The sequence below is a fragment of the Ochlerotatus camptorhynchus genome, unplaced genomic scaffold (genome assembly GCF_037179485.1).
Source record: "Ochlerotatus camptorhynchus isolate MF236.1 unplaced genomic scaffold, CSIRO-AGI_Acam_v1.1 ptg000213l, whole genome shotgun sequence".
Classification (NCBI taxonomy): Eukaryota; Metazoa; Arthropoda; class Insecta; order Diptera; family Culicidae; genus Ochlerotatus; species Ochlerotatus camptorhynchus.
In genome coordinates this window covers 935,280-958,273 of record NW_027040703.1, presented here as the reverse complement: position 1 = coordinate 958,273, position 22,994 = coordinate 935,280, and the positions used below count along the sequence as shown (strand labels likewise).

Below are 22,994 nucleotides of genomic sequence, written 5' to 3'. Positions count from 1 at the left end.
AAGTGATTCCCTGCAGTAGTGAGGGTTATAATTTGGCGGAATTTACGGCCCACTATCGTGGCAAAGCCCATCCTGGGCTGATGAAGTACCCCTCTAGCTGCTCGTTAGAGAGGATGTTTATTTGTTTAAGAAAACGATATTAGAGGTGATCAGCGGAGTCTGCGACCGTGTGATTTTGAGCAGTGAAAAGCAAATAAATTTAAGAATGGAGATTGACGGTGTGCTTTTGATAGGAATTTGCATTGCAAAGTGCGTTCCAACATGGTCCAAGCTAGAATTAGCTCCAATTGAAATTAATGGTCTCGACAGTGCATCAGTTGTGTGCAAATGGAGAATGATCGGCACCGACTAATTGTTGGAACAAGTTTTGAAAACAATTTGATAACAGTTCTTGTTTTTCATGCCAGGCATAACAGACCATTTATTTAAAAAAAAAAGACAGACCAAACCAATAATTTATGACGGAAAATTGAGAATCGTATATAGGGTAGACAACTACTTCTGTCTAATCGCCCATTTTGGGCCTATCGAGCAGAAAACCTCAAATAAATCCATAATTTCAGAGTTAACAAGTCCATTTTGCGTTTGGTACGATACTTTAGTTAATAAGCTACTGAACGAAGTCAATGCGAACGCGTGGTATGAAGGTTTGCACCCATTATTCTCAAAAACAAAAGAAGCGCTCCGACCGAATCAATTTTTATCTTCATCCGATAGGCTGAAGTGAATTCATTGGCGTTTCAATTGCGTGTCAATGCGTTAGGCCGAGCTTAGAATCCGTAGGCCGAGTTTGACGTCAAGAAGCAGTGTTAGACTTTAGACAATATCTCAACGATTGGTTTCTCTTTATCAAATCTTACAGTACGTACGGAAAGGCAAATAAATTTGGAAGCCATCAGTAACAATAACATTCCGTTTGGTGCTAAAGTGCGCTAGATTAAGAAAGACTAAGTGCGGGTTATGCTTAATAGGCCGAAAATGGGGTAGTTAACCATACTCTTAATAATGTAGACTGGAACTCTTAATACCAACTGAAGGAGGATCTCAACTTCTACAATGACAGTTCCGATGAATTTAGAAAGACTGCAACTGCCCTAGTTAAATGATGTCGATGTTTGATTAACCGATTATTAATTAATCAGTAAACCATTCCAAAAAAAAAACGCATATTTTACCACTAGATATATCATGTTGAAAGTAAGTGAAGAAACCCTCGGCATCGACCAAGTTTCTGGCTGGTCGGGATAATGGGCTTAACGTGAACCGCTTGAGCTTAGGACGGTCCTAAATAATACTTTATCAGAAAACCTGTTAGCTTACCCTCCGGATGTTAGCCAAGCGTTAAACTGATGCAAATTTTGAAAATATCGATCCACAGTGCTCAAACGGTACCAAATTGGTTCCTGAATCAAAAAAAATCCAAGATTCTGGGAAATTAAATTTTGTTTGGAAATTTTGGACATGAACAAATTTTAAAAAAATGTCCAAACTCTGAGATCATGGAAATTTATTCCAAGATTATCTTGGAGCTGTAAAAAAAACAAGGTTAGAAACATTGATAGATATATTTCATCGGGAGTCACTAGGACTTAATAACATTTGCGAGGTCTTAGATTAAGATAGTTTTGCAAATATGGACTAAACAAATTTAAATTGATCTAGGACTAGAATAGAAATTTTATACTGTGTATTTTATTCCTGAAATAGAATTATTTGTTTCTATAACTTGGTTGATTGGAAGTGAGGTTTTTGAGTAATCATTTGAATACGCCATTTTGAAGCTTTTGTGCGAATTACAATGGCCAAATTTTAGCTCAAATGTGAGTGATTGACCATAACAAACAATTATGCAAAGTTTCATGCCAATCGGAGGAGGTCAAGGCAGTAATTATTTTTTCTTTTGTTATTTGATCTGGAAATGCTCTCAAGAATTTCTAACAACCTACTGTTACCGTGGAGGGACCATATTCGAAGCGGATCTTCTAATTGACGCACTCAATAATATTCGACTATTTTGAATCTGTGTTTTTGAAATGATACTTCAGCAAATATTAGATCCAGTGCTCTAGGAATGATGGTATTTATAACAAAGTTTTAAAAAAAATCTGTAATACGCGAATCAAATATGAATGTTGGGATTCGTGCCGGTGGGCGCGAATAAAAATAAAATAATAATAATGTAGGGATTCGTGCGAGAGGACGCGAATCAGGATGGAAATGTTAGGATTCGTGCGGGAGGACACGAATCAGGCTTGAATTATTTTAATTCATGCGAGAGGACACGAATATTTTTTGAATTGTTTTAATTCGTGCGAAAGGACGCGAATCGGAGTGAGAATGAACGATAATAACTTTACGGATGTGAATAGCAAACACCGAAAACATGCGTGCAAGATGTTTTGTAGAGAACAGTGCTCATTGACTTATATTTATTGACATGTGTGCCAAAAAAATCAAACTACTTCCGGAATCGACATTCCAGCAAAGGGGAGAAAGGAGAAAGGTTTGGAGAAGGAACTAATGGAAGAACATGCACGCAGCTCGTTATTGTTGGCAGAGCTTAAAAAACCCGAGATGACATGCGAGAACTAAAAGCTAACGTTGAACAATTTAAATCGACATCCATGCACCCGCCGAGCGAGAGCGAGGTTGAATTCGACGGAGGGCCGAGGCCTTCCAGTACGCAACAAAATATTACCAACAGAAGCTATGAGGAATCTCGATTCTTGACATCCGTAAATCACTTGTCCATGATGTCCTCTATTAATAATTCGGAATGCAGACCGCTGAAGAAGGCGATGAAATTCATCGACACTCGTTCGAATCATGGAAGGATTTGCTTATGGACTCCATGAACTTGGCTACAGATGAGCAGACAAGATTCACGATTTTCAAAGTGAAAGCTGACTCACGTCTCTTGAAAGTGTTTAAAAGTAAGAAATCGACGAATGATCGCAAACGCAATGCACCGGTTGAAATGTTATTTTGCGTCTGGCTCGGATATCATGCTTCGGCGGCGTAAATTAGCTCTAATGACACAGAAAGACGGAGAGTCGGACCTGACGTTCGTGTCGAGACTAGCAGGAACTACTCGTCTGTGTAATTTTGGTGAGGGAAAAGAGGTTGAGGAGATAGTCGGCGACCGCGACGAAATAAGGACTACGATTGGAAACTCGGAACATGGAACTGCAAATCGCTCGGTTTCCCGGGCTGCGATAGGTTAATCTATTACGAACTTCAACCACGCAACTTCGAAGTTGCAGCACTGCAAGAACATTGCTGGACGGGACAAAAGGTATGGAAAAGCGGGCATCGAGCGGCTACTTTCTACCAGAGCTGTGGCACCACCAACGAGCTGGGAACCGGCTTTGTAGTGCTGGGTAAGATGCGCCAACGCGTGATTGGTTGACAGCCGATCAACGCGAGGATGTGCAAGTTGAGGATTAAGGGCCGTTTCTTCAACTACAGCATCATCAACGTACACTGCCCACACAAAGGGAGACCCGACGACGAGAAAGAAGCGTTCTATGCGCAGCTGGAGCAGGTGTACGACGGCTGTTCGCAACGGGACGTCAAAATCGTCATCGGTGACATGAACGCTCAGGTAGGACGGCCAACGATGCGTGAACTTTGCAGCCTCTTGAGGAATGGTAGTTTGAAGAACATTTTTCCCCCGCAACCTGACCAACACACAGAAAACCAAATCGATCACGTTCTAATCGTCAGGAAATTTTTCTCCGACATTATCAACGTCCGCACGTACCGCAGTGCGAACATAGATTCGGACCTAACGGCGCCGGTGGTGTAGTGGTAAGCGTGATTACCTCTCACCCCAGCAGGCCTGGGTTCAATCCCAGTCGGCGCCGCCGGGATGTTCTGAGACGTAACATCTCTGATCACGCCTTCCTTCGGATGGGAAGTAAAGCCGTTGGTCCCCGGTTCATGAGTTGATGGGTCGATAGGTAGGGTCCAGGTGTGGGAGCTGCCTTCCTGGCACGTCGGTAGCATTGGTGCTCAGCACGGAAAACAAGATCGACGGAAAAAACAAACCAAAGGAAAAAAAATAGATTCGGACCACTACCTAGTTGCAGTATGCATGCGCTCAAAACTCTCGACGGTGCATAACACCCGTCAAAGTCGAACGCCGCGACCCAACATTGAGCAACTACGGAACGCCGGAGTTGCCCAGGACTAAGCGCAGCAGCTGGAAGCTGCACTACCCACGGAAGAGCGGCTTGGCGCAGCTTCTCTTGAAGATGGCTGGAGGGACATCCGCTCAGCCATAGGTAGTACTGCTGCAGCGGCACTAGGTACTGCAATCCCGGACCGAAGAAATGACTGGTTTGACGGCGAATGCAAACTGTTAGTAGAGGAGAAGAATGCAGCACGGGCGAGAATGCTGCAACACCGCATGAGATTGAATGTGGAGCGATACAGACAAGCGCGGAACAGACAAAACTCGGTTTTCCGAAAGAAGAAGCGTCAGCAGGAAGACCGAGATCGCGAGGCGATGGAAAATCTGTTCCGCGTAAACGACACACGGAAGTTCTATGAGAAGCTAAATAGTTTGCGCAAAGGCTACGTGCCGCAAGCCGATATGTGCAAGGACTTGGACGGTAACCTTCTCACGAACGAGTGTGAGGTGATTGAGAGGTGGAAGCAGTACTATGACGAGCACCTCAACGGTGAAGCAGCAGAAAACGAAGGTGGCACGGCAACAGACCTTGGAGCACGCGCAGAAGACGACTACTGCACCTACAAGGTACTCTCCCAAATTCTATGCCGCCGCCTGTCACCACACATCATTTGTTCATCGATTTCAAATCCGCATACGACACAATCGATCGAGATCAGCTATGGCAGACCCGATTGGTCAAGGCAACGATGGATCGAGTGATGTACGTTGTTCAAGTATCGGGGACACTCTCGAGTCCCTTTGAATCTCGAAGGGGGTTACGGCAAGGTGATGGACTTTCGTGTCTGCTGTTCAACATCGCGTTAGAAGGTGTGATCAGAAGAGCTGGGATAGACACGAGTGGCACGATAGTCAGGAAGTCCATCCAGCTCCTTGGCTTCGCCGATGACATTGACATTATGGCACGGAACTTTGAGATGATGGCGAAAACGTACATCAGACTGAAGGCTGAAGCTAGGCGGATTGAACTTGCCATCAACGCATCAAAGACAAAATATATGAAAGGAAGAGGTTCTAGGGAAGACAATGTTAGCCTCTCACCCCGAGTTCAGATTGGCGGTGACGAAATCGAGGTGGTTGATGAGTTCGTGTATTTGAGCTCACTGGTGACCGCCTAAAATTATACCAGCAGAGAAATTCAAAGACGCATTATGGCAGGGAATCGTGCCTACTTGGACTCCGGAGAATGCTCCGGTCGAATAAAATTTGTATAATATACGAAGTTGACTGTCTACAATACGCTGATTAGACCGGTGGTCCTCTATGGCCACGAGACCTGGACTATGCTCGTGGAGGACCAACGCGCCCTTGGTGTTTTCGATCTACGGTGGAGTGCAGATGGATGACGGAACGTGGAGGAGGCGAATGAACCACGAATTGCACCAGCTGCTGGGAGAACCATCCATCGTCCACATTGCAAAAATTGAGCGTCTACGGTGGGCTGGCACGTCGTAAGAATGCCGCACGGCGACCCAGTGAAAATGGTTCTAGAAAGCGACCCAACATGAACAAGAAGAAGAAGCGCGCAACGGGCAAAGTGGATCGACCAAGTAGAAGGCGACCTGTGGACCCTTCGCAGACTACCAGGCTGGCGAAGTGTGGCCATGGATCGAGTAGAATTCTTCGGACAGCAGAGGACAACAAGGCTTTAGTCTGATTGGTAAGGTAATAGGTGTGACAGTGTCTACCATCGTGCTGATAAGTGCTTCGCAGCAGACAAAGTTTGCATGAACTGTGGCCGTCTGGGTCACATACAAAGAGCGTGCCGATCATCGCAGACTTACACTGAACCCACAGCGTGAATAAAACGTCTAAAGTTGGAAGCCCCATTCTCCGGACCACCACCGAAACGGATTGCTATCATCGAGGAAGCAGAACTGGATGAAAATCAAAACGACTCCGTGAGTGCTTAATGATTTTTTATTTTTGTTTTGCAATAAAGCGTATGAATAGTTATTCATATCCAAATATCCTTATGCGATTTTTTTTTGGTTCTGAATAAAACAAACAAATTCGTGGTACTACCATTAAGCCATTATTTCTATTCTCCTCTTCCTATTGCTAAGCTCTACAAATTCAAATATAACTATTATAAAAAGTATGATACACGTTGCATATCCTTTCATTATATTCACAGGTATCTAGGTGTGATAATTTAATTGCTTCAATCTCTACTGTAACATCCCCTCTTGAGAATCGAACATCCCCTCTTGAGGATGGGTGTATCATGGCAGAGGTGGCCGGAATGGTTTTCGACTTCCTTATTGACTATTTTCGCAGGTAAATACTTTTAAAGAGTCATTGTTTCGATACATGCGAGAAAACGAAAGGTACAACAAAGAGATTCCTGTCACAGCCACATTCGAAGCTCATTTGTTCATATCCAACGAAAGGTCTGCTCGAAAAATTCTATGTGGTCGACGATCGTCGAGCACTGTTAAGTAAATCCACGGCGATTAGATATTGTGTACTGATGCTAGGTTTGGGAGTTCCGTTACATGAACCATCGAATAGGTATGAAGCCAGCGAAATATCGAGAGTCCATTGCAAAGAACCTTTTCCGAAATTTAAGCTTATAAACGATAAGGAAAAACCCCCGTGCAGAAACATTTTCATGAATATTCCCCAAGCGTTGAAGCCGATCGTTGAGTAACGTCTGCGCAACCTTGTCACCACAGGAATAATCGAACCTGTGTCTGATGAAATGTCTACAGATTTCTGCTCATCTATATGCTTGTCGTTCCCAAGGGCAAGGATGACATCCGGCTAGTCATCGACTTACGAGGATCAAACCGATATATCCTTAGAACACCTTTTGCAATGCCGACCCTTGAAAGCATTGTTGCAAACCTGAATGGAGCTTCATGGTTTTCCATGGATTTACAGAACCAGAACCTTTTTCCATATCGAGCTACACGACGAATCTCGTCACCTCACTAACTTCTATACCGAATTCGGGATGTTCCTGGATGTCGCCTGCCGTACGGCTTATGTAACGCGTCGGATATTTTCCAGGAGGTTGTCCAAAGAAAAATTCTCGAAGGTTGTTAGGGTGTCGTAAATTACTTGGACGATGTATTAGTGGTAGGGAGAACCAAATAAGAGCACGATGCCAACTTGGATAAAGTTTTGGGTCGTTTCAAGGAGCACAATGTGAAACTTAACATAGACAAGTGTGTTTTCGGTGCTCAGGTGGTTAGATTTATCGGATTTAAGCTGACTCCGGGCGGATGGCAAGTAGAAGATGACAAAGTGCAAGCTGTTAAGAACTTTAGGCCTGCAGGCCATGAAAACTGCTCCGAGGTGCAAAGTTTCCTCGGATTGGTTACTTTTACGGACCGATTCATCATGAATCGCGCAGAAAAAAAACCATTTGGTTCCGTGCTTTGGCTACAGCTGATCAGTTCTATTGGAGGGATGCAGAGGAACAGGAATTCAACTTTTTCAGAAATTCGGCCCTGAAAGAAATCCAAGCCCTTGGCTACTACAGTACGACGGATAGGATTGAGCTGTATGTTGATGCGTCACCCGCGGGTTTGGGTGCTGTGCTTGTGCAGTGGAACAACTGTGGAAAACCTCGCGTGATTGCATGTGCCTCGAAAGCGCTAACGACCACGGAGCGGAAGTACCCACAAACCCAAAAAAGAAGCGTTGGCAGTAGTGGGGTGGCGGAACGTTTTTCCTTTTATTCATTGGGGCGAACTTTTATAATCAGAACAGATGCAGAGGCAAATTAATTTATTTTCAACAATCAACATCGATTGGGAAAACGAGCAGTATCTCGTGCCGAATCCTGGGCGCTTCGCCTACAATCATTCGATTCTACGATCGGAATAGTTACTGGAAAACTAAACGTAGCCAACGCACTGTCCAGGTTGATAAACGAAGCACATGGAGGCCGCAGTGAAATACGCGAAGCCTATTTCTCTTAAGGTCTGTATCCACATTAATCCGGACACCTTTAAATCACTGTAACTTTTGAAATATTGCACGTAAGAGGATGTTCATTAGACTGCCAATGAATGTATGGGAAAAAAATTGACCATCATCCACTTTGATGTGATATCAAAATTATTTTTTTGCTGTGATTATTTTCCCCCATGCATATATATGTAATCACCAACCACTAAAAATTAATTTCAAACACAATCAGCATTTGAATTTTTCTTTCCTGGGCGTGGTATCTACTACCCGCAAACAGTTGGGCATATTTATTTTCCAATAAAACATTTCACCAAACAACGGAATACATGTGTTAAACATCGAAAGTCGTATTTCAATGCGACATCAGCCGTTCTGTAATTCATCTTTGTTCAACTACACAACTCGTTAATTATGCAAAGCAGCCAGAAAAGGTTGAGACCAAATATTTCTGACGCGCTCTATATTAAAGCAGCCCCGCTCCGCTAGCCAAGAACCGGTAGAACTGTATATCCCTTTTGGCGCGAAGGAAACGAGTCCCACTTACCCGGCGGGCTCAGAAGGGTTCCACGCCAAGTTTGATCGTTATTTTAATGAGGTGCAACAGTCTCATTTCTGGCCGGCGAAAGACTCTCGCGCGTCGTCGCATCATTTCAGCGTTTGAATTTTTGACACAACCATAAAAAAAATGATGCGAAACGACTGAACCGAGTTTAGAATTAAGCAGCGCACTTTCGGGAAAAATAAAACATTAAAAAAGTCAGCATGGTGCCACAGATCGCTCGCTGGATCGACGCAAAACTGCATGGTGATAATAATAATAATGATTGGCCCCGGCGATGACGATGACGTGAAATCGCTTAAAGGAGATTGATGTTGGTCAAATATTTATCTTTAATTTGGTTGACGCGAAATGCATTACGTTAGCGGCGTTATTTTTTGTGTAGACAGACAGGGAGGCAGGAGAAGGACGACGAGGTACCGGCGTGGTCGAGGTCTAATTGGTCAAACACCTCGTTTGTAAGCTTGTTTGTTGGCTTTTGAGGACATTATTTTCAGGCGGTGTATGCCTGAATGAATGCTTGTTTTTGAGAAACGTGAACAAGAATTATTGGTTGAATTGGAATTTTTTGAAAACAAAACAATGAATTGCAAATTACAATTTTACAAACGATAGTCTCAGAATGCTACGGGTTGAAACTAAGTTTCTGAAGCCGAATAGTCAAATTTCCTGTTTGTCTCTGTTTTTTCAACTTGTCACAAAACTAAGAGATGAAGGTTGTAGATATGCTTGGCGTGGACAGTTGTACACACCAACTGCTCATTTGTAAATAACTTTTCATTCAGTTGTTGAAATTTGTTTTTTTTTAAGTAATTGATAGATTAGGATCATATTTTACTGTAGATATGCAAAGAGTAGGTAAACCTTAACATTTGAATCAACACGAATGAATTTTTATACTTAAAGTCCGAGATGAGCAGCGAGTTTATTACTAAAATTAAATTCATTTTCTTTTGTTTATTTGTCGCCAATCAGTGTAGACCGTTTTACAATAGTGCTGTTGCCTTACATGCTATTTTAAAACATAAGTTTTATTTGAATTTGTCAACATTTCTCTTAGTTTCTTAAGTGTTTCAATGTTTATAAACATGCAACGGGACTCATAAGAAGGAAAGGGAAAAGAAGTCCAGGCTAGTATCGTAAGAGCAAATGACAAACACTGTTTTTGATCGTATAGAATTAGATTTATATAAGTTTTATGGTATGGAGCCCAAACCACACTGCAATATTCTAGAATTGATCTCACGTAAACTATATAAAGAGTATTGATGGCATATAAGCCTTTAAAATGATAACTAAATCTTTTTATGAATCCCAACATATTATTTGTTTTGTGTCAACTTCGAGTCAAGAATTACTCCTAAGTCCCTAATTATATCGCACCTTAAAACCAGCTGTTTTTTTACGTATCTCAAAAAAGAACTATGTTTCGTCAACTATGTGCAAAGTTATTAGCAAATGAGCAGTTCGTGATCAAGGAGTAACTTCGGCCTAAGCGCCTGTTTTCAGTCTATCGAACAGAAAACATTAAATATAGGGGAAATGCAGGTAATGTTGGCCTAAGTGTCCCTAATTTGAGCCCATACATAAATTCAGCAATCAACTAAATTTTCAATAGCAACCAAAAATATCCATTAGTAACGTCCCAATAACGCGTTCATCTAGATAAAATTGATAAATAGCAGACTTTCAGCGATGGGCCCAAATTAGGGACATGTAGGCCGAAATTACATACATTTCCCCTATCAATGTTTTCATTGCGAACAAATCAAACATACGTTTGGATAGTTTAGTTTAAAAGATCCTCTACAAAGTCTATCAGAACGCATAGAATGAAAATTAACAACGTTTTTTCTTTATTATAACGCACGCTAAATGACAAATCGGAAAAACTCGACCTTCTCAGATTTGCGAATAATTTTGCATTATTGTTTGTTACCCATCATGGTTCCCATTTATACTAACATTCGACCATTTTGGATCTTGTAAAATTTTCAAAATAACGTCGTTTTCAATAAAGGTATAGCTTCTGATCGGCTGAGACAAAGTTGTAGAGAAAAATATTTTTTTCTGGGAAAAACATACAAACAAATGTTTTTTTTCCTTGATCTGTTTTCCGTCGATCTTGTTTTCCGTACTGAGTACCAATGCTACCGACACCAGGGAGACAGTTCCCACACCTAACATCAACCCATCGGCCAATGGCTTTACTTCCCTCCGAAAGAAGGCGTATGCCTCAGATAATCCCGGCTCATATTGAACCCAGGCCTTTTGGGGTGAGAGGCAGTCACGCTTACCACTACATCACCGGCACCACTAAATGTTTATAGTAATTTCAAGTAAAAATAAAAAAGCCTAAAATTTAAATCATTTTCTGTGACAAAATACCGAAAAAGGCGTACTAATCTTATCTAATCTAACACCAACACAGCCAGTTCTTGAAAACATCCTGGAAAATGATACATATATATACCTACCTCATTTTTCTTGTCTATTTGATATATATTTCACATCGAAGATGCGTCACACATATCAAAACGGCCAGGCCTACTGTGCAGCATTTAAGGGGCAAGATGATTCAGAAAATATCGGGCCTTTCGGAATTTAACTCGATGCTTCAGAATCCAATAAATGTATGAAACGTGGACATCTCGTACCGTACGTTCCGATTTTGGTAATTATATGATTGGTTGGTCGTTGGAAGCATGAAAGCTAGAAAGGTTAAGCGATGCTCCATTTTCTTCTGACGGTTGGTGCATGAGCACTCACTCTTGTCCTAGCCTTTTATGACTTATGGCTATAGCGCCATTACTCGCTTTCTGAAAAGAGAAGAGGGAAAGGAAAAGTAGGAGGACAAAGGGAAAAGGATTATGTGAAATCTATGAACTTAAAAATATTTTTGATTTGAAAAGATTTTAACCTTATCAGCTATAGTAAAAAAAAACATTCAAGCATGGTCTTAACATAAAAAACATTAAAAAACATATAGGGTTAAATACCCATTTCCGGCCTATTAAACACAACCCGCACTTAGTCTTTCTTAATCTTGCGAAGTTTATCACCAACCGGAATGTTATTATTACTGATGGCTTCTAAATTTATTTACCTTTCCGTACGTACCGTAAGATTTGATAAAGGGAAACAAATTGTTGAGGTATTGGACCTTATTACGGGTGTCACTACACGGTGATAAGGAAGCGATACTCAGAATAAGAGTCGTGATTGCCGTACAAATCAAATGGGAATCACTTCACCGTGACGACAAGTGACAAGTTTTCACCGTGAAGTGACATCCGTAATAAGCTCAATTGTTAAAAGTCTAACACTCCTTCTTGACGCCAAACTCTGCCTACGGATCCTATACTCGGCCTAACGCATTGAAACGCTATTGAAACGCAAATGAATTCATTTCGGCCTATCGGATGAACTTAAAAATTGATTCGGTCGGTCGGAGCGCTTCATTTGTTTTTGAGAACATTGGGTGCAAACATTCATATCACGCGTTATTATTGACATCGTTCGGTAGCATTTGAACTACAGTATCGTACCAAAAGCATAATTTACCTGTTAACGCCGAAATCATGGAATTATTTGATGTTTCAAAATGGCCGCTTAGGCCGAAGTAGTTCTTTACCCTATCTTATAGTCAGTTACACTCAAAAGTTTATCACATATCTAATGGATGAAATCCATGGGGTTTTCACATAGCTTTCCTGTGATCACATAGCAACAAATCTCACCACAAAATCACATGGATATTATGAGGTCCATGAAATTCATATGAAAAATCATATAAAATTAATGTGATCGCATAAATGCTATGTGAAATTCAGATGAATTCCATTAATTTTGATTATGGATGAAAATCATGTGCGTTTCCAATGGAAGCTACATGAAAACTATTTTCGGTGTACTACTGCCCTTTAAAAAACAGAAGAATACTTTCGACGAAGCGCATCACGGGAGAGATGAAAGTCGAAAACAGATGCAACTCTGTTGAATATTCTCTGCAGTCTCCAAATCGCACCGTATGCTCCATAATTTGTGCGACGTAGAGGCAGTCTTAGCATAAGGTTATTACGAAGCAGTCGGGGTTGAACATTCAGGTCAATTTGCCTCAGGATAGCCTACTAAAGTGGTGAGCCAATTTAAAATCGTTAGTTTCGTATTGATTGTTGGTAAAACCATGTTGATCAGCACTCAAATACTGTTTGCAATGGAACAGCAACGGTTCCATAATCACTAGCTCGAGTAGCTTCGAAACGGCACTTAACGATGTAATTCCTCGATAGTTATCCACAGCTCATTTCCTTTCCTTTTTGTGGACGGGAAACATGTGCGCAAATTTCCAGCAAGATGGAAATATGCCACTGGAGGGAGACATTCGCAACAAGCGATGTAGCGGAATTAACAAGCTAGCAATACGTCTCTTCAAAAATACAGATGGAACTCCATCAGGTCCAGGATTGAAGGATGACTTGAGCAGAGTCGCGGCCTTAGAAATCATCTCAGCATTAACATCAATTGCACCCAGCGTTTGATCATTTACTGGAACGTTCCTGGCAGCCAGGTTAATATGGTCGTCAGCTAGTATCTCATTAGTGAATACAATGGCAAACTTTTCGGAAAAAAGGTGGCATATATCCTGAAGAGTGGCAGCAACTTCTCCGTTGAATTCCATAGACGATGGGAGGCCGGATTCCCTGCGTTACTCGTTCACGTAGTTCCAGAAGGATTTCGGGTGTAGCTTAAGTTTGCGCTGGATGCCTCGTTGGAAACTTGAAAAGCATTCACGACTGATTCGCTGGTACAATTGATTCAGCCTCACATAATGTAGTTTCAGAGGAAGCGTGCGATACTTCGTAAATCTTCTCAATGCTGCTCTCTTGATTGACTTCAACCTACGTAGCTCGCTCGTCTGCCAGGGAGGGTGAGACACTTTGTGGTGAGTTCTTTTCGGGACGTGTCTGTCAATGACATATGCCAAGACATGTGAAAAGGTCTGCGCTGCAGCCTCAACGTCATCTGGATCAAGGATGTTCTCCCATACCATGCTAGACAATACATCTATGATGCTACGGCGGTCAGCTTTACGGAAGTCATAAGAAACCGTAGCAGGATAATTGTCGAAATCACGCACGAGTTTGTCCTCAACAGTGACAACTAGAGGAGGGTGATGTGAAACTAGCTTAGCTAGTGCACAAGGAGCCGAGGAAATTAATGGAGCCCTGTCCTGTTTGCTCACGAAGCAGAAGTCCAAACTACGGCCGACAGTGAGTGTCGATGAGTTCATTGTCCCGGACTCGATCAGGTCGAATGTACAGAGCGCATAGAAATAGTGTGCGATCACCCAGATTGATGGCTGTCCAAACCTGCTCTACATAGTTCCATAAATGGCCTTTGCCTCCAACCCGTCACGGACAGCTACAAGAACACCTCCACCAGTAGATTTACGGCTGTTGTTAGGATTTCGATCGCAACGAAAGACCTCGTAGTCAGGACTTGACTGGAAAGCGTTCGATAATCGAGCCACGTTTCGCACAGGACAATTACATCGTAGCAACAATCCGATACAGCTAGGCGGTACTCTTCAACATCAGAATTCATTCCACCGGCGTTTTGGTAGAAGATCACGACGTCCTGCTTGCGGCAAGGAATCGAACGACTGCTCTCCCTGGAAATCACAGATACATCAGTGTAACTGAACGGGCATATGTGGTGGCGCTAATTTTTTAGTCACCCTATCATCTGGCTACCCTGTAAGGTAGCTGTCATTCGGAAAATGTATCGAAAAGTGTACACCGAAATTAGTTTTAATGTAGCTTCCATTGGAAACGCACATGATTTTCATCCATAATCAAAATTAATGGAATTCATCTGAATTTCACATAACATTTATGCGATCACATGAATTTTATATGATTTTTCAAATGAATTTCATCGGCCTCATAATATTCATGTGATTTTGTGGTGGGATTTGCTGCTATGTGATCACAGGAAAGCTATGTGAAATTCACATGGATTTCATCCATTAGATATGTGATAATTTTTTTGAGTGTAAGCCACGTGAAAAGAAATAAAGTTTCGTTTTACTAAATATTCCGCCGCGTTGTTATTTCTTCGTCACCTCCGTCCCACACTACCGTGATAATGTTTGCACCATAGAGCAATGTAAAATTAAAAAAATTCTCAAAAATTTCGTTTTCGAATTTTTTTTTTTTATTTATTCAAAGGGGGGATGTTTCTCAGAGTCTTAAACTATGTTAATCATCGATCGAGTTTCCACTTGCTGCTTCCGGAATGTACGGCAGGTTCTAATAATGTAGTCTGGATTCATTTCTCTCCAGATACGGGTCAATGTTTGTCTGAGGCTTGCTGTACTCGGGTGGCGTTTAGAACAGGCATTGGCCTTCATGACGCGCCATATTGAGTAATCCAGCGGATTAAGATCGGGGCTGGATGGCGGCCACATATCCTTCGCCCTTCTGAGTGCGGTTCGAGGTGTGGCACGGAGCCCCATCTTGTTGAAATACAACATTTGGCTTCGGACCGTACTGTTCTTTGATCCACGGAAGAACATACTTGCTTAAAATCCCGATGTAGACCTCCGTGTTGACCTTGTCGCCTTCTGGAATGAACACCGGGTCCATTTTTTGCCATCGGAAGCCACCAATCCAAACACCATAACGCTAGCAGGATGCTTGATCAGATACACGTTCTTGTGCTCGTCGGCCACGTCTTTTACCGGAAGAGAACTAATATACCGGTCGGTTCTGGAATTTGATACGGGATCGACGGTAAACATGCTCTCGTCGGTGAACAGGATTACCGGATTTTTTCGCTTAAGGAAGTTCAAGATTTTCTTGCATCGTTCGACTCGTAGCTCCCGGATGCGGTTGGTTGTAATGTGAGTTTTTTCCGTGCCCTCGACTTCGCCCCGCAATCTTCCTTTACGATCTTCTGTGCCGTAAAGTCACTGATCCCGTGTTCCTTTGCCATTTTCCTTATTGAACGCACTGGATTCACCCGAATCTTCCTTTTGATAGCAGCGATAACCCTCGGAACCCGAGCTGACCTCGGACGACCTGTGGCCACCTTCGCGGATAATTGTCCTTTCTTTTCTAGGTCTAAAACCCTTTTGACGGTCCACCGGGACACTCCCACGGCGATTGAAATGTCTTTTTGCGACATTTGCGCGTGGGACAAATCACAAATACGCTGCCACTTCGTCATGGTGCAGCTGTCAAACTAAGTTAATCATTTTTTTTATACACAGCCTACTACGGTATGAGCTATAGGTTACGTGCATGCAAAGAAAACCAAGGCATTGTATGCACAGGTGACACGGGAACCTTGTTTGTACGATGGTGAAAACATTATCACGCATACGGTATTCCGCCGCGTTGTTACTTCTTCGTCACCTCCGTCCCACACTACCTGGGGATTATTCCGAGAGTGTGCAAATCAATTGAAGATTCACGTCACCACGACGTGACTTTTCACACTTCACTAGTGACAAAAGTCACTTCGACTCTCGGAATAACGCCCCACCATACAGATTTTTAGTGGTTTGTTTGAATTTGCTCCTTTCTTGTGCTATATCGATCAAGCCAAATTCAAAGGTAGTACATGTGTGATGTGGGTGGACACATTGCCCAATTGACGAAATTGCCCCACTTCCCCTATATGAAAAACTAAATTGATCAGTTATCAGTAAAAATGTTCTCAATACTCAATTAAGCCTATGCTGCGCGTCACAATTGTCACCTCAGGTGAGGTGCAAATCAAATGAAGAGTTACTCGAGAAAGGTAAGTGTGTCACCTCATGTGTGTGTCACCTCATCTTACACACCGCGCAGAATAGGCCTAAATATTCGACGATTGCAAATTTTGAAACCTTAACAATTGGGGGGATCTACAACTCAAACCCCCCTACTAAAATTTGAGGATCATAAAGAGTGATACGGTCAAAATTTGGTCAATATCAACTTGACGTATTTCTTTCAATTTTTCCATTTAAAAAACCTGAACACCCCTCATTTTGAAGGTGTGTGTGTGTAGAATGTGTGCTCCTATTTTGATTTTGGAATTCACTCTTCAGTTGTCAAAATGCCGTCCAAGCAAGAAGAGCAGCGTATCAAAATTTTGCTCGCGCATCGCGAAAATCCGAGCTACTCGCACGCAAAGTTGGCAAAATCGCTAAAAGTTGCCAAATCAACCGTTACAAATGTAATTAAAGTGTTTGGGGAACGTTTGTCGACAGCCAGGAAGTCTGGATCGGGGGGAAATCGAAAACCGGAAGCCGCTGAGACGACAAAGAGAGTTGCCGGTAATTTCAAGCGAAACCCTAACCTCTCTCTCCGAGATGCCGCAAATAAGCTGGGTGTATCGTCTACAACCGTGCATCGAGCCAAAAAACGAGCCGGACTATCGACTTACAAGAAGGTAGTGACTCCAAATCGCGATGATAAACAAAATACGACGGCCAAAGCGCGATCCCGGAGGCTGTACACGACGATGCTGACGAAGTTTGACTGCGTGGTAATGGACGACGAAACCTACGTCAAAGCCGACTACAAGCAGCTTCCGGGACAGGAGTTTTATACGGCAAAAGGAAGGGGAAAGGTAGCAGATGTTTTCAAGCACATGAAACTGTCAAAGTTCGCAAAGAAATATCTGGTTTGGCAAGCCATCTGTACCTGTGGCTTGAAAAGCAGCATTTTCATAGCTTCCGGGACTGTCAACCAAGAAATTTACGTGAAAGAGTGTTTGAATAAACGTCTGCTGCCTTTCCTGAAGAAACACGGTTGTTCCGTACTGTTTTGGCCGGATTTGGCATCTTGCCATTACGGTAAAAAGGCCATGGAGTGGTACGCCGCCAACAACGTGCAGGTGGTTCCCAAGGACAAGAACCCTCCCAACACGCCAGAGCTCCGCCCAATTGAGAAATACTGGGCTATTGTCAAGCGGAACCTAAAGAAGACCAACAAAACTGCTAAGGGCGAGCAGTAGTTCAAGGCAAACTGGCTTTCTGCGGCGAAGAAGGTGGACAAGGTGGCTGTACAAAATCTGATGGCAGGGGTCAAGCGTAAGGCCCGGCAATTCGGATTTGGAAAAGCGGAAGCCTAACTGAATATTTTTCCTGAATTTTATACTAATTGAACTTGAAAAAGAAATTTAATTTGATTTTTTAAATAAACGATTTCACCGATTTACACGCGTTTTCCCGGTTTTCCCTTGACCAAATTTTGACCGTATCACTCTTTAATCAGGACTTTTCACAACATTGATAGTCGGTTGTTTTAAGCTTGTGACCTACCGAGAGACCAACCCACGACGACTAAGTATTTCAATTTTTGTTCGTAGATTTCCGGGCTTACCTCAATTCGAACTGAACTTCTCTGAAAAATTAAAAAAAAAGCTTGAAATTTAATGAATTTTGGGGGCAAGGATCCATCGGATATCTTCTGTATAAAAACAATATATCAACATCTGAATTGGCTCAAAAATAAATATATTCCATTACTAGATTTGTTTTATTCCATTATTTTTTTCATAATAAAAACTCCACTACATAAAACTTGTTGAATCTACCTCTCTCTTGCGCTCGTCTTGCTCAGTTTACTTCGTGCTCCCATTCTAGCAGTTAATAATTTAATTGATTTAATCATACACAATATCCCGCTCATCTCAACCCGTCGTCATTCGCTCGTTCCCTTTCCCCGCACTTTAACTGCCTCCTAGTTCATCATCCATCAGGCACACACCATATTGGCCCGAATACAACTTGCGACGAAATCACTTTTTGCTTGCCGTTCTTTGTGTTAGGTTAGTAAGTTGTTCAATTACATTACACATCCGTGTGCTTGCATGTAGTTTTTTTTTTTTTTTTTGTTATTTAGTACGATCGAAAAATAATTTCAAACATTAACTGATTCACTGACCCACCTGGCTGCTGTTTTCTCATACATCAGTGTTAGTAGTACGCCTAATAGTGTATGTGTGTGTGTTTACTCCAATATTGTGGACACAGCATCAAAGAAACAAAATAGAACAAAAACGATGATATCTTTGTTTATCAATAAATATACATAACAACACTAATTTTTTGTTTACTTTCTTTATATTTTTCTGGTATCGATTTAAATCTCGAAGACATGTCGCTGCTTGATTGATCTACAATGAAACAATTGAACATCTCTTCCTATATGCTTTGTTATTTTATTTTTAATATTTTTTTGTTCCGGTGAGTGATAAAAATAAATTATTTTTCCTACAAAATAAGCCCGCTAGACGTAATCTGTTCCAAAATATGTACACATAACAAAATATTTAACCGACGACGAACATTTGAAAGAACTTCTTTGCCATAATAAATAGGTGAACATTTCATTTTTTTTTTTTCTTCGGCTTTCACGTTTGCGGATTCGAATAAATAGATGGTTCCACATTCACGGGTTTCGACATTCACAGCAAACACGCTAGCACGTACCGACGAGAAAAACAAAATAATAACAATCTGCTCTGGTCGCAAAACACAATCACAATCCCGGTTGCGTTTCGTTTAGTGTAATAGGACTGCCTTCGTTTTCGGTTTCCAAGCTTGATTTCCTACTTTTTGAAATTAGGAGAGACTATGAACATCTAATCTAATTCTCTCCCCGGTCGCAATAGTCAATGCGACTGCTGATTTATTAGCTCAATTTGTATAAAGAGAGAATTACGTCTAAATATGTGTTCGCACGTGTGTTAAGTAGTGACAAAAAAACCTAAATAATTTCATAAGACAGAAAAAAAGGACTGAAAAATTGTAAACAAAAAATACTACCACTTTCAAATGTATACCCGCTTTAGATGAATAAATTTCCTACACTTAATCTTTCATCTCGTTTGTCTCATTGTCGTAATCATTTGCCTACATCGACTTCGTTCGTTTTCTATTTGCCGTCCTTGTCTAGCCTAGAGTCAGAAAGTTAGTGAAAACAGACACAAACAGATAAACAATCAAATCCTGTCTCTAAGGAAATATTGCAACACCATTAATTAGAAATTTCCATTTCCTTGCGTTAATTTTGCCTCCATTTCGCAATTCAGAGAGAGAGAGAGAGAGGGATGAATAGATTATATATATAGAGTTTATCGAAATATAGGTTTCCCTTTTTTCTGCTTCTAAGAATTTGCTTACTTCCATTTTCTGTTTGTATGTTTTAAGCTTAGAAGGTTTGAAGAGCGTCAAGAATTGAAAAAAATAAAACTACAAGTTCTATCGTCGACTAATTTGCATGCCTGAAGAGGAGGCATGCATCGTTTCGCGATCGATTCCTAAAATAAACAACGTTTCTAGTAACAATTACCACTAGCCACTACTGTATCCTTGCTAGTGCTACGCTGCGCATGCGCTCTTTAGTTTATTGCCTGCTCGGTCATCTGCAGACAGAGAAACTCCAGCCGGCTGTTGATGTCGCCGATACTGTTGTTCTGGCTTTTACTTCCCAGCAGATCCACTGGACTGGATTTCGGAACGGTCGCATCCGTAGCGATGGAACCAACAGCATCCGTCGGTTGAGATTTGCCCTTGCTGGAAAGAGGACCACCACCACTGCTCACTGCAGTAAGGAAAATCGACGGAAGCAGCGGGGGTTGCTGTTGCTGCTGCTGTTGGTTTTGTAACTGCTGTAGGAACTGCTGTTGATGCTGATGCGCAGAAATGTTGTTCAGCGAGTGGCGATGGTACATAAAGTTACCGTGAGGAACCTGCGGCTGTTGCTGTTGTTGGGTATGGTGTGTTTGCTGTGGTTGCGGTTGGGGTTGCTGCTGCTGTTGTTGCTGTTGCTGCTGCTGTTGCTGGATCTGATGCTGCCCTTGGCCTTGCTGTAAATGCTGCACGTGGTGTTTGATGTTGCTTCCGGAGCCACCACCGCTGGACAGATTCGACGCAAAGTTCGGATAGGACGAACTCTTGTTGTAATTGTTGTTGTGACCGGTTCCGGCATTCGGGTTGTGACCGTGACCGTAGTATTGATGTGGAATCGCTTGAAGATGAGTATGGGAAGAGGAGGAATTTTGCTGCTGGGATTGCTGCTGCGGTGGTTGTGGCTGCTGCTGAGACGATTGCGATTGTTGCATCGGAGAAGTGAAATACTGCAGGGAACTCTTGCGGTGAGGCGTTTTCTGACCTTCGGGTGGATTGTTCGGTTTGTGTTTGATCGTTGTGGACCACCTGGAAATGCGGAAACGGAAGGAAATTGTTGTCAAATAAAATCAAATGTGTTTTTGGAAATTTCAAGAAATTGCAGTTTAAGTTAAGTTGCCAACATGGTCTTGGGCTCCGGCACTTTCAAGGACAGTTTTTGGGAGAATTTCCATCTACCGGTCGAAGATCACAAAATCAATACATCAGGGTGTCGACTCAATGAAGAAAACCAAATTCGCTGATACTCCCTGATTTCCAACCAGCAATTCTTTAAAAAAAAATCAAGGTACGGTTGTCTACCCGGTTTTGGCAACACGACCTCATCAACTATTTCTTTCCTGAGATATATACTAACCCATGAAGAGTGGTCCAGTACAATTTCAAATTGAATAAAGCGTTCGAAACATTTTATGTAAAAAGAAATCGCTTGTTGCCAAAAACGGTAACGCACTCAAAATAAACCTACAAGAAAAGGCTTGCTTAATCGCTTAAAGTTTTCAGCACGTTCATGATCCGTTTATTACCTCGATTTAATCCCATGATACGAGAAGTGGTCCATGGCATGACAATTATCTTACCCTTAGATGTTTTTTTTTCTAACTGTTCCACATTTTGAGACATGGCGGGAAATAGTAAAAACAAACAGTGGTTTCACATCCAAAATCCTGAAAGTTAATTCAATTTCAATTGCAATAGCAGCAACATCACAATAGTCCCTGGGCCCTGGTAAAACCTTGAGGTGGTTGGATTAAAGGGTGATACGGTCAAAATTTGGTCAAGGGAAAACGCGTGTAAATCGGTGAAATCGTTTATTTAAAAAATCAAATTAAATTTCTTTTTCAAGTTCAATTAGTATAAAATTCAGGAAAAATATTCAGTTAGGCTTCCGCTTTTCCAAATCCGAATTGCCGGGCCTTACGCTTGACCCCTGCCATCAGATTTTGTACAGCCACCTTGTCCACCTTCTTCGCCGCAGAAAGCCAGTTTGCCTTGAACTGCTGCTCGCCCTTAGCAGTTTTTTTGGTCTTCTTTAGGTTCCGCTTGACAATAGGCCAGTATTTCTCAATTGGGCGGAGCTCTGGCGTGTTGGGAGGGTTCTTGTCCTTGGGAACCACCTGCACGTTGTTGGCGGCGTACCACTCCATGGCCTTTTTACCGTAATGGCAAGATGCCAAATCCGGCCAAAACAGTACGGAACAACCGTGTTTCTTCAGGAAAGGCAGCAGACGTTTATTCAAACACTCTTTCACGTAAATTTCTTGGTTGACAGTCCCGGAAGCTATGAAAATGCTGCTTTACAAGCCACAGGTACAGATGGCTTGCCAAACCAGATATTTCTTTGCGAACTTTGACAGTTTCATGTGCTTGAAAACATCTGCTACCTTTCCCCTTCCTTTTGCCGTATAAAACTCCTGTCCCGGAAGCTGCTTGTAGTCGGCTTTGACGTAGGTTTCGTCGTCCATTACCACGCAGTCAAACTTCGTCAGCATCGTCGTGTACAGCCTCCGGGATCGCGCTTTGGCCGTCGTATTTTGTTTATCATCGCGATTTGGAGTCACTACCTTCTTGTAAGTCGATAGTCCGGCTCGTTTTTTGGCTCGATGCACGGTTGTAGACGATACACCCAGCTTATTTGCGGCATCTCGGAGAGAGAGGTTAGGGTTTCGCTTGAAACTACCGGCAACTCTCTTTGTCGTCTCAGCGGCTTCCGGTTTTCGATTTCCCCCCGATCAAGACTTCCTGGCTGTCGACAAACGTTCCCCAAACACTTTAATTACATTTGTAACGGTTGATTTGGCAACTTTTAGCGATTTTGCCAACTTTGCGTGCGAGTAGCTCGGATTTTCGCGATGCGCGAGCAAAATTTTGATACGCTGCTCTTCTTGCTTGGACGGCATTTTGACAACTGAAGAGTGAACTCCAAAATCAAAATAGGAGCAACATTCTACACACACACACCTTCAAAATGAGGGGTGTTCAGGTTTTTTAAATGCAAAATTGAAAGAAATACGTCAAGTTGATATTGACCAAATTTTGACCGTATCACCCTTTAGGCTACCAGGTCCCAGGGTTGGTCTGGATCTTTACCTCATTGGAAAGATGCACACTATTATTATTATTAT

The 22,994-nt window shown here is 42.2% G+C and overlaps 1 protein-coding gene across 2 annotated transcripts in view; it reads right to left on the bottom strand.

Annotated features, from left to right (window-relative positions):
• Positions 1–18,173: 18,173 nt before the first annotated feature.
• The window catches only part of smg (smaug), a 65,706-nt gene continuing 60,885 nt past the window's right edge, over positions 18,174–22,994 (bottom strand). For both annotated transcript variants that reach the window (XM_065224623.1, XM_065224624.1), the window contains one exon: positions 18,174–20,898. In XM_065224623.1, the coding sequence (XP_065080695.1) occupies positions 20,082–20,898 (817 nt within the window). In that variant the 3' untranslated portion in view covers positions 18,174–20,081. The remainder of the gene's footprint in view (positions 20,899–22,994) is intronic.